This window comes from Aptenodytes patagonicus, chromosome 1 (genome assembly GCF_965638725.1).
Source record: "Aptenodytes patagonicus chromosome 1, bAptPat1.pri.cur, whole genome shotgun sequence".
NCBI lineage: Eukaryota > Metazoa > Chordata > Aves > Sphenisciformes > Spheniscidae > Aptenodytes > Aptenodytes patagonicus.
Window position 1 is genome coordinate 41,461,676 of NC_134949.1, and position 16,576 is coordinate 41,478,251.

General features: G+C 40.2%; 1 protein-coding gene across 1 annotated transcript in view; it reads left to right on the forward strand.

Annotated features, from left to right (window-relative positions):
- Nucleotides 1-16,576, forward strand: part of TRHDE (thyrotropin releasing hormone degrading enzyme) — a 221,780-nt gene that overhangs the window by 158,054 nt on the left and 47,150 nt on the right. Inside the window, exon 10 of the mRNA XM_076333043.1 lies at nt 9,349-9,437. Coding sequence (XP_076189158.1) covers nt 9,349-9,437 — 89 coding nt within the window. The remainder of the gene's footprint in view (nt 1-9,348; nt 9,438-16,576) is intronic.

Below are 16,576 nucleotides of genomic sequence, written 5' to 3' on the forward strand. Positions count from 1 at the left end.
AAAGACCATTAATTTCTGAGTAACGTGCCTCAGTTGCAGTTTTGTTATCTGCTTAGACAATACTGCATGTGTATTACATGGCACCCTAACTCCATTATGTCTGGACTCGTGGACGAAAAAAATACAGTCTGTATTACAGTCAGATAGAGCTTCCTAAAGACTATGCTGGAACACTGTCTTTAATTCAGAGAGTCCACCAAAGTCCAAATTCTTACCTTGCTTTTTTAAAGGGGCTGGAAATGCCTCTGCCCGGCATAGTCCAGAATGATCTTGGAGTAAACACTTCCACAATCTTTTTCTTTCAGTCTTTTTCTAGTGGGTCATGTAGTCACTGTTATTAACTGTCCCTTTTTTTGCCTTGCCTTACCTTTTTCTTGTTGGCCAGTCTGTTAGTCTTGGGTGAGGGCAGAACCCCTGGAATCCCAGGATCCCAACCTTAGCACCATTTCCTTTCCTCATTTTGCTCAAGTCCAGCAAACCCTTGATATGCATTCCACAATTAATGTGGTGTGGCATACTTACCGTGTCCTGCTCCCTTCATTTCCTCACTGCATACAGTGCTGTAGTCCGAAATTGTCTATCTGCAGGACTTGTGAAAGTCCTGTCCTTCTCCAGTTAATAAAACCCAAGTGCTGTCCTTTCTGAATTCAAGTTGGCTGATTGCAACTTCTTATTTGATTAAAAAGTCTGCTGTTGTCTGCTTTTTCATCCCACTTGTAGGGGACTCCAACTTAATCAGTTACCTTTACCAGTGTTTTTCACCTGTTTCTCATTGTTGCTTGCACTAAACTTCTTGTTCTCACTGTGAACATAGGAATTAAGATCACACTGGGCATATGCAGATGACCAGTGAATACATCCAAGCTGTGCTCAGTTGATCTCAGTTACTTCAAATTGTTCTCCTTTATCCATTTTTCATCTTGTATTTGTCTTTGCTACAAAGTTAGTGAAATCTTCCCTTCCTATCTGCCATCTTCCGGGCTGGCAGGGTACGAGGAATCCCTAGGCACCCTGGCTCAGTGTAGGAGGTGTAACACTTGTGAGAGTGGGAATAACATATTCTTCTGTTGTGTTGTGCCTCTGGGCACAGCTTACAATCGCTTTACTGGCATGTATTAAAGCTAATGAAATCTTTGTGTTCTTCAGTCCTGTGAGAATGATATTCACAACATGAATATATCATCAGCTTCTTATCCATTAAATAGAACTAACACTCTGTAGAATCACACTTAATAAAAGTATGTGATTTCCTGTGATATTCACATGAGCTTCCCCTGGAACCTGAAATACTCTTTACTGAATGAGATACTATACTATATAATAACCTGGGAAAATCTCTATGATACTTTTAAATTATCTTTCCCAACACAATCTCTCTAGAAAGCATGGCTTACAAAATTTACCCTGGTACTGCTGAGTTCTGCTTCGTGTATAATCTCTTTTCTGTAGTAGGAAGCTCTAAAGCTGTTGTGCTGTTCAACAACTTCCACTTGCTTCCCACTGACCACCTTATGTCTACTTGTGCTCTCAGCCTAGGAATAAATGCTTCCAGGTATCATGGCAACAAGGCGTGTAATTTCGTAGATTGACTGAATACGCTTTCAGGTTTTCCGTTAACAATTTATCTTTGAACCTTCCACTATCTTAATATTCAAAGTTCACTGAAAACAAAAGCCTTCTTTAGCCTTGCTAACAGAAATTGCAGTTGTCTTGGCAAGGAGAAGAAATGAGAGATCTCTGCTCTCTTCCTGCTATACTGATTTAATGTCCAAACTTCACACTATCCTTTAGCTAGTTCACGTTACCAACTTTCTGTGCCCTTTATTTTATAATAGGCTTTAAGGTTATTAGCCAGGAACTTTTGCAGCCATGCAGCTAAATGCTTCTTTTTCTGGCCACTATTTGTATATGTCTCTGCAGATCAGCCAAGTATGCAACTGAAGTAAAAATAAAAATCTTTAATTCTTTGTTTTCATTTTGTTCTGTAAGACTTACTTGCTTTCCAAAAAGTCACATTTTCTCATTACTTTGCTTTTGTGTTCTTTTGTCTCTGAAATCCCAACAACATGAGTTCATGCGGATGGCTCATAGCAAGGTATTCCCTCGGTAAGAAATGCCCCTGTCAGCATCCTAACCTAATCAAGGAACCGTCACAGTTGGCAAGGGCCACACCGGGAAGGTGTCTCCTCCTCAGACTCAGCACTGCTCCCCCAAGCATATGTCTCTGTCTACATGAAATTTCAGCATTCTCCATCTGGAGAGCTGGGAATGGGAAACTAATGCCAAGGAGTCCTTGCTCTCTGTTTCTCAGCTTCAGCCACTCTGGATATACCAGACTCTTATCTTTAACTGAAAAGGCAGAGTTGGCATTTTCGATATTAAGTTCTGGTGGTTAAAACAAGGAGCCAGGTGTCTTAACCAGTCAGTTTTACTCTTGGATTTTCTTTTTATCCTTTTTACTCTTAAATTATTTTTATGCCTCACTTTATCTCTGTGTTGAATAGCTTTAATCGTATCCTTCAGTGATACGAAGTCTCAGATTGTTATGTTCTCAAAATACTTTACAAGGATTACTGAGTGTTACAGATGAGCAAGAAATGGATTCCCATCCCACAGAAATTTTCAACGTATCAAAACATTTTCCCACACTGAATCAGGACAAAAATCAAAGCGAAAAATCGGGGAAAAATTGGTTTAGAACATTAATTTCGATTCCGTAATTTTGGTACCTTACATTTTGTTTCACTCATTTTAACTTCTCCCTTCAGTTAACTTGTATTTCAAGCCAAAATTAATTTTTAATCAGCAAACTGGAAGTTTTTATTTAAATAGTAGTTATGAAATGTTTCAGCAGTGCCTGTTTTAAATATTATAGTTGAAAATCTGTGTTGAAGTCTTCTCTTTCTTATGAGCAGCTTGGTTTTGAAAATTTGCGTTTTTCAGTTAGAAATGAAAAAGTTTCCTTGGGAATTGTGGAAGGTATCGTTGTCAACATTGAGTGGATGGAGAAGCTCATTTAGTTGCTTGCACAGGTGACTGGTGCCATTGGAGGTGCCCTCAGGTATCTTGCTTGACCTTGTGCTGCCGCTGCATGGGCAGGAGCATCCATAAGTGCCATGCCATATCTTTCAAGCCCCTGACAGATGTCTCAAGTACCTCACGGCAGCTCACTTGACACCACCTTGCACAAACGAATTTAGCTCAGAGAAACTAAGTCATAGAAGAGTGATGGCTGAGATTTCACCAGTGCCAGCTGATAGAAGATACATTATTTCTGTTTTTCCAACCAGGAATACTTTAGACAACTCACCATTTCATTTCTCAGCCTAGTAAGCTGTTTGAAGGTACATACAGCTTTTGGTGTTCAGCTTTTCTGAAAGTAATTCCGTAGATGCTTTGAACTGGGAGGGATTACGAAAAAAAGCAGATGGCAAATCATTTGCCACATTTGACTTTGCTGACTTCATGTGATGCCGCTGAACATACATCCTCTGTATCTTCTCTGATCTCATGTTCTACCTACAACGAAACTCTGTTTTCCTGTCCTGTTAGCACCTATGAGCAGAGGGTTGTATCTCCTAAGGTCCCTTCCCACCTAAATCATTCTATGACTTAAGTTCATGATTGCCACTACACTTTAAAATAATTATGCTTCTTATATCCTGCTAAGAGGCAGATCACTTAATTTGCTTTTGTGCATAGCATTTTAATTTTGCCCCTCATTCTTCTGTTGTTAGATGTACTAAAAAATAATAATTTTTTCCTAAAGTCTGTACATTGTTCTGTTCTTCTATCTTGTCATCGTTCTCCTCCTTTGATTTTCTAGCTAAGTGTATAATCAAAGACTATTAATAGATGTCTTCTATATCTAGATGTATCTAGCCTCTTGTCATTTTAACTGTTCTTTATGTATTTTTGGAGGTCCAGCTTCCTCATTAATGATTCCTAAAAAGATAATCTATACTGGGATAAGAGGGAAGATCTCAGTTCAGAAATACAAGCAAAAACATGAGAAATTAAATGGTTGAATTTCTCAGTGGAGGGTGATAACCCATTAAATTCTTGAGAAACCTGTGCTGAAGTTTCTCCTATTCAATGATATGATAAAGGCCATGGAAGAGTGAGGTGACAGAGTTTTCTGGTAACAGGAGGTTTATGAGGGTAGTAAACCCAAAAGTTAATTACTAAGATTACAGAAGTATCCCTTAATGCTAGTTGACACGGTGATAAAATGACCGATGAAGCTTAACATTGATAAATGCAAAGATGATACATGTGGGGAAGACAGTCCTAACTTAGATGCTCAGTGGTGGGTTCTGAAGAAACTGTTCTCTCTCAGGAAAGAGGTCTTGAAGTTATGGTAGGTAATTTTCTGTAAACATCAGCTCAGTGTGCAGACACAGTCAAGGAAGTAAATAGAACAGTAGGGATTAGTAGGAAAGGAGCGTATAAAAAGTATAAAGAAGATAAAAGAATTATGCCACTCTTAATCCGTGGTAGACCTGCCTTCAAAGCACAGAGGGCAGGTCTGGCTTTCTAACCTGGAAAGGAGTATAATAGACAGAAAAAATATAGAGGTGGACAATAAGAAGGATTAAGTATAGTTTCTGTATAAAGAACAGCAGGATAGATTAGGAGTCTTTAACCCAGAGGTCTGTAAAAGCAGAAGGATATAGAGAGGGATGTGGTTGTTCACATCCTCTCCCATTCAAAAAGCAGGTTAGCTAAGTTCTGCTATGGTATTTTAGGTACAGATGTTCTGTCACAAGCAATCACATTACTTGTGTACTCTTTATAATGCAGCCAAGGATAATAAGGTTCTGAATATTGAGCAGGTATCTTCATTGTTCTGTGAGTAATGACTAGGAATAGCAGGAGTTCTTTGTTTAGATTTTAATCCAGGGAGAAAGGAGAAATGTCACTGGAAGAATGTGGTATTCACGAGAGGCAGTGGCTGGAAGCTTGGCACATTATGGTTACTGGGAGGATGAATCTTGAAAATGTATGGGTTTACATCTCAGCGAAAACGTTCATTAATGTGAAAAATTAGTTGAAAAGGTGTGCAAAATCTGAAACTCCAGGAACCTTGCCTTTTCTTTTTTAATGACCCGAGATCTTTGTTTTGTCAGCAGAGGAAATAATCTACTGCCCTTTTTTGGCTTTGCATAGCTCTTTACAAAGAAGCCAACTAATTGTTCTACTGAAAATCCAATGTTACTACAACATTACTGTTCATCAGAGGCAGAAGTGTGAGGCATCATGTTTGTTTAATACTTTATGGTCTCAGAATTTGCCCATGAAGGGATCTCAGTTCTTATTTGTTGGAAGTCAAGGCGTAAGCAAGTACTCATCACAAATATGATCATTTTCTGAGTGAGATAAAGTACACTAATACTGGCTATGTAGTCATTATGTAATGCTCAGGACAAAAAAATCTATATAATCCAATCAGAGCATTATTAGCTAGCTTCTAGTATTGCATGTACCTTGGCAGATGCAAGATTGTATTACTTTATCAAACAAGTCCCTGTGATTATTCTTTAAGCTGAATGGAGATGCTAACACACTTCGGTATTATGCATTGATGTGGTGCTACCAGAAAAAAAAAAACAAACAACAAAGCATTCCCTTTAATTGTGCATGTCAACCTAAATTTAACTATTTCATAATAACAGTTTCTCACTTGTAAATCAACAGTAAAAGACTTGTTTATACTACCTTTCAACAAGATCCCCCTTTCCTACATCTCTTCAAGACATTTATGACTGAACAATGTATGTACAGCACAGTTCATATTTACCATGTCTGTTCCAATTTTAGATGTCTCTCCTCCTCATCCTCAGAGCTGGTTTCTTAAATTCCTGATATAGCCCTTAGATTGCCCACAATTAAGTGGTCTGCCTTTAGCTCCCTGTTAAGGTGACCAGTTTGTATCCAGAGGGACATAATGTGCGGATCCCTCTGAAGCTCAGCAGCATCTCAGGCAGATTGGACACACAGTTCGTTAGCTCCATTTCACCCAGGGGCTGAGTGTGCTACTTGAACAGGCATCCGATTCCTGCAGACATGTTCTTGAGGGTAGGAGAACCAAACGGGTTGTTTCAAGTCCTGCTGCCTTAGTTGCTGGGCCCTCAAGGCTGGATTCTTATTTTCACTGGAACCGGTTTGTCACAGTAGGCAGCAGATGGCCAGGTGGAACAGGGTGCTCCTTTCCCTGGTCAAACACATACAGAGAGCATACGTGCTCCCAATGTATAAAGAATAAATAAAAGATGTGCACTACTCCCAGACAAAGCAGGAGGAGAACAGGCAAGTGGGCCCTCTTCCTCTTTTCTCTGTAAAGTAGAAGAGTGCGATAGAAAAGTACAAAAAAGATTGCTTCTTCCTAGTCACACCCGGAGAACACAGTCCATACGGATCACTCAGAGATGGTGTGTAGGAGAAGTCATCCGAACGAAAATTCTTGAAAGGTGAGCCAGATACATCTGCCTCACATACAAATAAAAAAGTTAACCATGGCTGCTTCTGCAACAGTGGCAGAAGTTTCACTGAGAATGAAGAGGACTGGGAGGGGAAAGCAGATAAACATCCAGAGAACAGCAGCAGTACCAGCAGGAAAAATGGGTGTCTGGAGAGGTCTATTAAAAGGAAATCTGTGGTTCGCCTGGTAAACCAATAACCGAGAGGATGAGATTTGGAGGTTCTGGAGAGTGCTGAGAACATCAGTAGGTCTCTCATCTTGGGGAGATGAAAGTTAAATCTACTAGTACTAATCTTCCCAACTAAATCCACATGTGTTTTCTGAGGATGGGTAGCTTACATGACTCCTGTTCCACAGCTAGATCACCTTTCAGAGAAGGATCTGTCCTTATTTCAATAGGATTTACCTTAATTGGAGGTAACATAATAATATAAAGTAATATAGAAGTCTTCTCTGTATAGATATTGCAATGTACAGAATATCTTTTTATGAAGTTTCTTCTCAAAATAACAGGTGTCCATGTATATGTTCATACACTTATATTTGTCTATGTTTATATATGTGTTTAAATAAGCTACATAGGCAGCTCTCAGTATCTTTTATTTTGCAGTTTAACTTTTTCAGTAGGAGTTGATCTCAAGAGTCATAAAAGTACTATGCAAATGCAGTTCTTTCATTTTTTCATATACCAAGGTTCCTGTTCTTTCAAGTAATGTATAAGCTTTATGCTTAATTTTGCCTCATTTTTCTTGATCCCAGTTTGCCAGCGTCTTTTTCATTCTGGAGAGACGAGTATTTAGAACTGTGTGTGTTTTTAAAGATGACATATTACCCCGAAGGTTTTTTGGACAGACTGTAAAACACTGGTGGGTGTCTAGTACAGTATAAGGTATTTAAGAGAGTAGTGAATATTCTCCGGTGCATCCGTTTGCAGCATCTCCTGACTGCCCTCACCTGTCAAACCCAGAAGTTACTGCTGCTGTAGCAGAAGCAGCAGGACACAATACACGTTTTCACCTCATTACTCCAGTTCACAGTCCAGAATATTAGTCAAGCCAACAATGAAGGTAACTTTGTGTGAAGACCCCAGACTGACAACTGGCGAAGCTAATGCACCAGTGGACATCCTTTTCTGCTGGCTGTGCTATGGAGGGTGGTAACATCCAGCACAAGGAGTGGGCAGGCTGGTAAAGGCAGTAGCATCTTCAAATGCCACGGCTTAATTATTCAAAAAGCGTCTGCCAGAGCATGTGCTCATGTGGAGCGTGTCTTCAGTGCATGACTAGATCTAATAATTTTCCCAGTGTGTTATGATACCAACATTCAGAGAATCCAAAATCACATGGGACCTTTTTTCTTCTCCCATATGGCAATAAATGCCATGTTTTCTTTCTAGTGTCACTTATAGCTCTTTCAGCTGTATAGTTTTCCAAATATCTCCCCCTCTCTGCTGAATCACTGCTGTACGGACAAGTGTTTCCTGGCACATGCGGTTCTGTTCTGAGCACTGCAAACCCCCGTGTGTGTAGGGGACTCTTCGCGAATGGGTGGGGAGCCGGGAGCTGAGCGTGGCAGCAGGGCCGGCAGAGCAGGGGTCTCTCCCTCCCCCAGCCCCCAAGTGAGGTCAGCAAGGCAGGCCTTGCAAGGCAACCCTTGCAAGCCAGCACATGTTGACTGTGGTTGTGGCACATTTGGGTGGTGTTTGTAGTTCAGTGGAGCAGGCTTCTGGGTAAGCGGAAAGGAGCTAACCTAATTTTTTTTAGTACCATAGGCTAGTTTTGCAATGCTGTGTACTAGCAGGAGAAAAGCTGATGTAGACGTCAAGAACTTGCCCACACTCATCCTTGCACCATTTTAATGCAATCAATCTAAAATGATATACTTATTTGGTATCAAAGTGGTAGCGTACGGTGATATCGGAGTTGGGGCCATTCTCTTGCCATGCTGCCTTGCTTAAATGCACACATACTACCTAGACCATGGTACCACCTGTACCATTACTGAGTGCTTCCCCTTGACTGGTGCACAAAATGACATGGCAGGCCTGTGAGGGAAATGTCTGTTCTTTCACTGGCTGGTGAAATGATACTTTTGAGAGTTCAGGAATAGAGGTGGTGATGAAGACACGCAAGAATTCATCCTTTCCATCTCTCCCCCAAAAGATTGACTTCATACAGTCAATTTCTGTTTATTGAGATAAAGATGTTATATAAAAGTCTTAGGTAAATTATAACATTTATTCCAAATGAGAAATGATTTGTGCTACCCTATAAGGAAGTTGGGGTCTGATTACACCAGCATATCTCCAAATCCACATGTAGCATGTTTTGTCCAGTTTGCATACACGTAAGTGATAATAAATGGTGCAAAGAAGTGGAGATCCATACCATTTGTTTTGTTTTTATAAACCAGCAGCTATGAAAGCCCATCATAGCTTTTTAAGAAGTTGCTAGAAAAGTACGTTATTTTTAAACTTTGGAGTCCCTATAAATCAAAGCATGTTTTACCTGGAGGTTCTCTCTTTCCAAGTAAATGTAAAAAAATGTTCTTCTTTCTATGGGAAATCATTATTTCCTCTTTTGTGAGTCATTTTGTTAAATTAGGGAAGCCTTGCAAAAAAGGCCTCATATGATGATAGTGTGTGAAAAATGTAAAATATAATTTAGGTTTTTTTTAAGATGAATGGCTTTTTCATTGTTTTATTGCTAATAGCAAATGCATTTCAAAATCAAAGTAACTTGTTAGAATCCACATCTTTACACTGCTACTGAAATTGTGTTTTGATTTCTTTGACATGATCCCTGATTGCTATGAGAAGAATCAGTTCAGTATTTTTGTTCTTAGATTCCCCCTCCTTTGTCTTGCAGCTACTTGTGGCAGATTCCATTAACAATTGCAGTAGGAAATACGAGCCACATCTCATCAGAGGCAATTATATGGGTGTCTAACAAATCAGGTAAAAAACAAACTTTCCTCCCAGTGGAATCTCATAAAGCATACTTGTGTTTTCCTCAACTGTTTCTTTGGAATTGATCCTAGATAATTGGTTAGTTGCTGTGCACCCAGTTTTAGCTACTTGAAATGAATTACAAAAAAAGGAGAGTTGGGAAGGGAGGGAGGAGGAATGAAGGATGAGCAACAAGCAAGATTTATAATTGTCACAGAAGTTAGACAGTATAATGAAAAGCTTTTACATAGACGTGTGTACGTAAGTGCTAAGTATTTTATATTTGGCAACACATATCAAATCATTGATGAATGCAATTCACTTTATTGATTGGTGAAAGTTAAATGTAATATTTTTATAGCAAAGCATCTGATTAGTATGACTTAGTAAATGCAAAGTATTTAGAATTCTGGCATTTTTAACTCCGATCCATAGTCTGAACCAGGGCTAAGAAATGTTTACTGTTATTAAAGTTTCCTTATTGATCTATCAAAGTATTTCTTCTCTCTATTAGATAACCAGATGCTGGACCTCAAAAGTGTATTATTCTGCTTACTACTTATTTTCTCCCTCCTCAGTTCCTACGTGATCGTAATAGTTATTGTCCTGAGGACAGCTAGGGCTAGATACCAGTGGTTTTTTATCACCTAAAAAAGGAATCCTGCCATAGAAATTTCATGAAATATTTCTCTGTTTCCTTAGCAGTTCATGCTACATCAGCTGACAGTTTTGGACTGGAATTGAAGAGAGTGAGGGAAGAAATGTGGAAACTTGAATAGAATGATTATATGGAAGGGAAAAGAAGGATCCATGCATCCACTCGACACATGGGCTGCAGAGGGAAAACTGACCCCTTCTCGTAAAACTAGAAGGGTATAGAGGTTTCCCTCTGATAGAAATTTAACTGGAGAGAGGAAAGAGTCAAACCTGTATAAGCCTGTGTTTTTTCCTTTTTTTCTCTTTTATAAGTCACTGAAAGATAATAGTCACATAGAGCTTAGCAGCCAGCAGGACTAGAAATGAATGGTGCACGATCAGTGGAAATCTGAGTATCCCAGCTTTCTAGTGGTATAAGGTATGTTTTTTTTGCCCTGATCGTTTGCAGCCTATCAGAACATAACATGTTTTATGCTGCTCCTGTGATATAATGATCTAGAAATGTGCCTGGGACCAGGGCGCTTTTCATACCTGGGAAACATACTTTAGTCAGAGCATACAGATGCTGCCTCGCTTTGCAGAAATATATCGCATTGGCCATACTTTTTAATATTAACACCTCTGGAATACTTCAAAACCTGTTTACACTTTCACAGTCTGCCTTAATGACCTGCTCTACTTTTGTCCTTTAGGGCTTGATCGAACTCTCATTGAAGTTAATAGAAAGATTCCCACTGACTTCAGAGAGAGTTGATCATCTCATCTCATCTCATCTCATTAGGTTGTACATGCATGCCTCCTTCCCTTCACTCCTGCCTTGAAAGTTCAGTATATCACTATTATCTGCACAGTTGCTTCCTCATTGCCTTTTACTTGCAGAGTGCTGTGGAGGAACAAGTCCATAAAACCACTACCCACTCTTTTAAGATCTACTGCTCCTATCGGAATGCCTTCAAGAAATCAACAAATTAATGGTGGCCAGTGTGAGCAATGATTTTGGGGTGGCTGCTATATAGAAATTAAAGAGGAACCTTTCTGAGTCATCAGTTTCCTGTGTAGCGAATCAATGCCACTGTGATCTATTGTCATTATCCTTGTCCTTCCTTATTACTTTCTCACTCACTCACTTGCTGTACCTCATTGAAAATGAGACTGTAAACTTATGACTACAGCAAGGATGTCCTCTTGCTTCTGCTTATTGTTGTCTAGCTCAGCTGGAGAATTCATCAACATAAAAAAGTCAGTAAGAACATCCCTGGATGTACTCAATGTATGATTCATTGTACGTGCTGTTACGTATTTGAGCTGGTTAGATGATTTTGATACTCCTGGAGATTTTCTGCAGCTGGTATGTTTGTTTCATGGGGATGTGGGTGGGATTCTGAGACTGGAAAGGGTGGTTTCCAGGATTGACTCTTGTGGATGGGAAGAATCCTGAAGACTTTCTGTTGTGCAGAGGACACAGTTTCAGTGTTGTCCCAGTGAGTAGTCTGGGAACAACTCTGCAAGCTGGAGGTGAAACAAACTACTCCAGAGGATATTTGGAAGATTGAGAGTGGTCACATTGTTCTTCAAGTGAGTGTAATTGAATGCGGATACTCAAATCAAATTTGGAGGAAATGCTGTTCATGAGGATGGTTTCCATGCCCTCTTTAAGAAGGAGTGGGCTTTTCTGTCTTGTTGACTAAACTGCTGTGCTAAAGAAGCTTCCAGTGTAACCTGAAGAGTGGATAGGAGATGATGAACAGCTGTCTGTTGTCTGTCGTGTAATACTGATCACATACCTCATTTCAGCTGCCAATAATGAAGAGGGTCCATGTTAATGACTACCATTATGATATCTTGGCATATCACTTAAATTTTTCAATAAAATTAACCTTGTCTGTGTGTTATCTGAGAGAAAGGAAACCACAGCAGTTTTGAAATAGCTACCTATATTGCCATCAAGAAATACTCCTTTTTTGTGGTAGTTTAAATAACAATTTCCCAGGGGAGTACACCCCCTGCCTTGCAGTAGAGTTCACCAGGGATGCTTATTTGCTGATGGAAGAGTCTCTTCCTTCACGTACATCCAGAAGGACAAGAGAGAGAATTACTGATTTTTACATCCTCTTTGCTACCGTGTCTGTGACCTCATCAAGGTATTGTAGGATGCCAGTTGGCATTTTCATGAACAAGGGATAAAAGACTGCTGTCCAGTCTTGTGAGAGCCACTGAATGTAGGATGCTTGGGTTGCTGCTCTCTACTCATCCTGGCAGCATCTGGTTACATACTAGAGATAGTGAGGCGTGCAGATCGCTGATTGTTCAATATGTTGAGCAGGATTAGTTCAGATAATTGCAGATCATCCCAGCTGCTGGCAACAGAGCTCATTCTGTCCACTCTTCACAACACCAAGGTGAAAGGACACATTGGAAATTACAACTATGCAGCGTCTTTTTGAGATGTAATTCATTGTCCTTTACAACAAGTCCTGTAGAGAGGACAGTGCCAGGCCTTGGCAACTTGTCTGACAAAGTGCATAATCTCCAAGATGTCTCATATTCAATGTAGCTCTTCACACCTGTTGGTGAAAAGTATGTAGTCGTAGTTTTGGAAGGTTTTCATTTTGCAAGTGCTTCTGCCAGTCTCTCTCTTCTCCTCACCCAGTAAGCATTTATGTAACCATTTCTCTACTCATCAGTTCATATACCAGATGACCCTTTTACTGGCTCAGTTTGTCTGGGCATGTGAAATGGAGCTGTCTCTTTTGCTCTCAGAGTGCTGCACAGATATGTTACCACCACCTTTTTCCCTGTTCACTCCCTATAGCCACGGATGAGGATGTTCTGCTTCAGGCGAGTGACAGCTATTAAACCTCTGAAAACTAAACCAGTCACAAAGGAGACATCTCATGATTAGCCTTCCTATCCATGCTGAGGTCAGAGACATCACACTAAGATAGCTGCAATGCTCTTTGCGCTACAGTCTTGCAGCTCTGCTGAATGATAGATTTCACCGGCACTGTGGAAATCATTGGCGTTACAAACTTCTGCTCTGTCATAGATCCAGGGCTTGTTTCTGTTCCTCCTAGATAAGTTGCCTCTATTGTGGTCGCTGTAATGATGTATGAACATAATGTCCACAGCGTTTTGGGATCAGCCCAAAATCAGAAGTGGATAAAAAGTCAAGGACCAGCTTTGAACTCAGCCCGCCCCCACAAGACGACTGCTTAGCAGGGCTTGCAGGAAGGTGTTGGCGATTGCTGCTGAAGGCATACTAAGTGTGAAAGCACAGGCTCACCTGTCGCGTCTCTGCAAATCCAGGAGAAGTGACCTTAACCTCAAGTGAGGAGGTTTAGCTAGCATCCATTTCAAACGGGTGAGCAAGGCTTTGGACAAAGGCATACCTGCCGTTCCATGGACGTGACTGTTCTGGCACTCAGGCTCCAGGTAGCAAACATCTCCATGCGACTCAGCAAGTGCCACTGAACTGACTGACACAGCTTTACAATCTGCCTCCCTGCCCTTTCCATCCCCACCTCCTGGACCTTGACTGGTTTGTTATGTCCCAGGGAAATACTCCTCTGATGGATCTCCCTGCCTCTGGTAAAGTGACTCATTCAGACTCCTCTTAGTATCTCCACAGGATTGCCATGAGATGGGGGAAAGGAAGTTCAACAGGGCAATTGCCTTCCAAACAGCAAGTCCCAACTTACTACATTATGCCACCTCCTACTAGATAATCTCTGCTTTAACTGTAAGCCCCTTGACGGTCTGATTCTCCTCCATGAAGTGTTTTGTAGAAGACAGGTGCTTCTGAGCAGGGTTTGCAGGCTGCCCACTGGGAAATAGAGCATTAGTGCAGCATTAGAAAAATATCCTTTCTTTTCCTTTCTGAGACTCAGCTGCTGAGCTTGACCCGTGTTGCTTCCAGACTCCACTCTTTTATCTTTCAAAAGCGGGAGGAAGGGAAACACTGTGAAGTAAAATAAATATATAGGTCCTTCTTTACAACTTTAGCCAGCCATATATCCCCTTATCCCAACAGCTGAGCAAAGATCCTAACAGAAGACTGCTGCTTACGTTGTGTATCACCTTAGACATTAGCAGTTCCATCATATAGGAATGTTAATAGATAGAAGGGTAGTCTGAGGAAAGAGTATGTGAGACAGAACATGATCATATTTCCTGATGTGCTCCATTTATTGTGTTGTTCACTATACCAAAACATTTTTTTTCAACATGGAGCTATGACAACATGGCAAGTGAGGTGGAAAGAACTTTTTCTTCTGGTTTGCCTTCTCCCAGCAAGTATGAAAAGTTCTTGCAAAAAGATTTGCAGAATTTAGTTAAAGCCAGTATCTTTTCAGATCTATTTCACAAAATATTGTGGTTGTGATGAAATCCCTCATGGAACATTTTCTTTGTCAGAAAAATTTCACTTGCATGAAATTGTGCTACTCTTGTGCAATTATTTTTGCAGGAAAATGGAGTCAGTTCTCCCAGTAGGGATTCTACCAACATAAACCAATATCCTAGTATGCTGGGGGTTGTATAAAATGAGTTAAAATAGCAACTGTGAGTCTGAACACTTGAAACGGTAGTAGAACTGTGTTTAGCCCACGCTCTTGTCAGCATTGGAGTAGTGTCTTGCAGAGGGGTGCCCTTCACCCAGACCTGCCTCACAAGGTGCTCATGTTGCCGTGCGGAGGAGCAGGCTTCCATCATTCCTGCTGGTTTTGATGGAGTTGAAGTTGCTCGAGAGCTGGGAGAGCTCAGAACTTCCAGCCATGTGCAGTTAGCACCAGCTGGAGGACTGTCTCACACTTCCAGAGCAGAGAAAATGAGAATCAGACCCTAACTGATATTCTTACTTCAAAACAAATGTTATAAAATTTAATCATTTCCTCCTAAATATCTCCTATATGTATGTGGCAAAACTGGAAGTTTCAGAGCAGTGTTATTTTCTGAGGCATCCAGACCATGAAAATGACATGACCATGGAAAAACACTTTCTGATGGAAGAAGATTAAAAACATTTCCCTTTAATCTCAAATACAACTGTATATATATTTTAGATTGAATTTTAAGAGGTGAACTAAAACCATCAAAGATAGATTTCTTCCCAGATGAAATCTTTGTTGTTGTTTAGAAAGTCTTGAATGGTTTAATATAGGGTTTAACACTGAATGACTACCTTTTCCTTAACTATAATACTTGTAACAGGAAACTAATAAATGTGTTTGTGGTAAGTGGAGAAATTGCCCAGGTGTATAGAAATTTTCAGTGCTTTAATCACCAAAAGAAAGAATTTCTTTTATAGGAAGGCGTGAGAATTGACAGACTCAAACATCAAATTCCGGTAAATTATATAGAACTATGCGAAGCACATGCATCAGGCAGTCCCTTAAAATAACCACCTGCTTATATGAGCTGGAAAGGCGTGAAAGATTCCTGTCCTGTATGTCAGGAGAAGGTCAACACATGAGTGGTCTTATCAAAAAATAATAGCAAGTGGTTATGGCTAGATTTAAACTGACCAAAACAGCAATAATGCCATCAAGCTTTGAAAAGATACTGTTCTCCATTAAAGCAATATGTGTTGGAGGTGTTGCACAGCTGTTACTTGTGAAATAGGTTATTTTGAACTTGTCATATTTGACTGGCAAGTATCATTCAGTACTGTATTAAAGCATAAGTAATTTCCTCACTTTGGAGATCAAAATTTAATACGAATGCTCAAACAACAAAAAATATATGTCTTTTTTTATTACATCTGATTTTGAAAATTTCCATTTCATGTATTTATTTACCCAGCTATTGATTAATGTGTGCTCATAGCCCACTTGGTATGCTTTTAGGTATCACAGCGGTGCAGGGATTAACCAGTTACAAGTAGCTACTTTCAGCCATGGTGGCATTTAAAGGTTAGTTTGCAACAGAAAAGCGTGGTGGGAAAGCAGTACTGCGTTAAGGTGGTAGGATTTTCTGCCAGGTGTGAGCAGCCTGCTCCTGACCCCACGTGGCAGTACGCCCCTGAAGACCCAGAGAAACTCTAAAAGGTGTCGTTTCCCTCAGCAGTCTCTCCTAGATATAGAAGTGGGCATTTTTGGTGTTGCTCTTAAGAAACCCACTAGGTTGATAAGGAACATAGCTGAGGTTTAGGGGTGACAGGCTGTATTCACAGCACCACACTGGGTAAACTAAATCTGGATGGGGTAGATCCAGATTCAAATTCCTTCTCTCCCTGTTTCACAGCAGATATTTGATCCAAATCTGTTCTAAGAAAGTGCCTTTAACACTATGCTGTAAATTGTTAATGATCTTTTACAGTATTTCTACAGTAATGTTTTTCTTTGTATAAGATTCAGTGATTTACACAGGAACCAGGATTCAAGGCTTCCGTAAGTAGGCTGGAGCAACTGGGTGATTCTGACTTCAGGTCCAGTGAAAAAAGGATTTAAACAGAGGAACAACTTCAGTATAGCAGCCTAAGAGAGTTTGCTTAG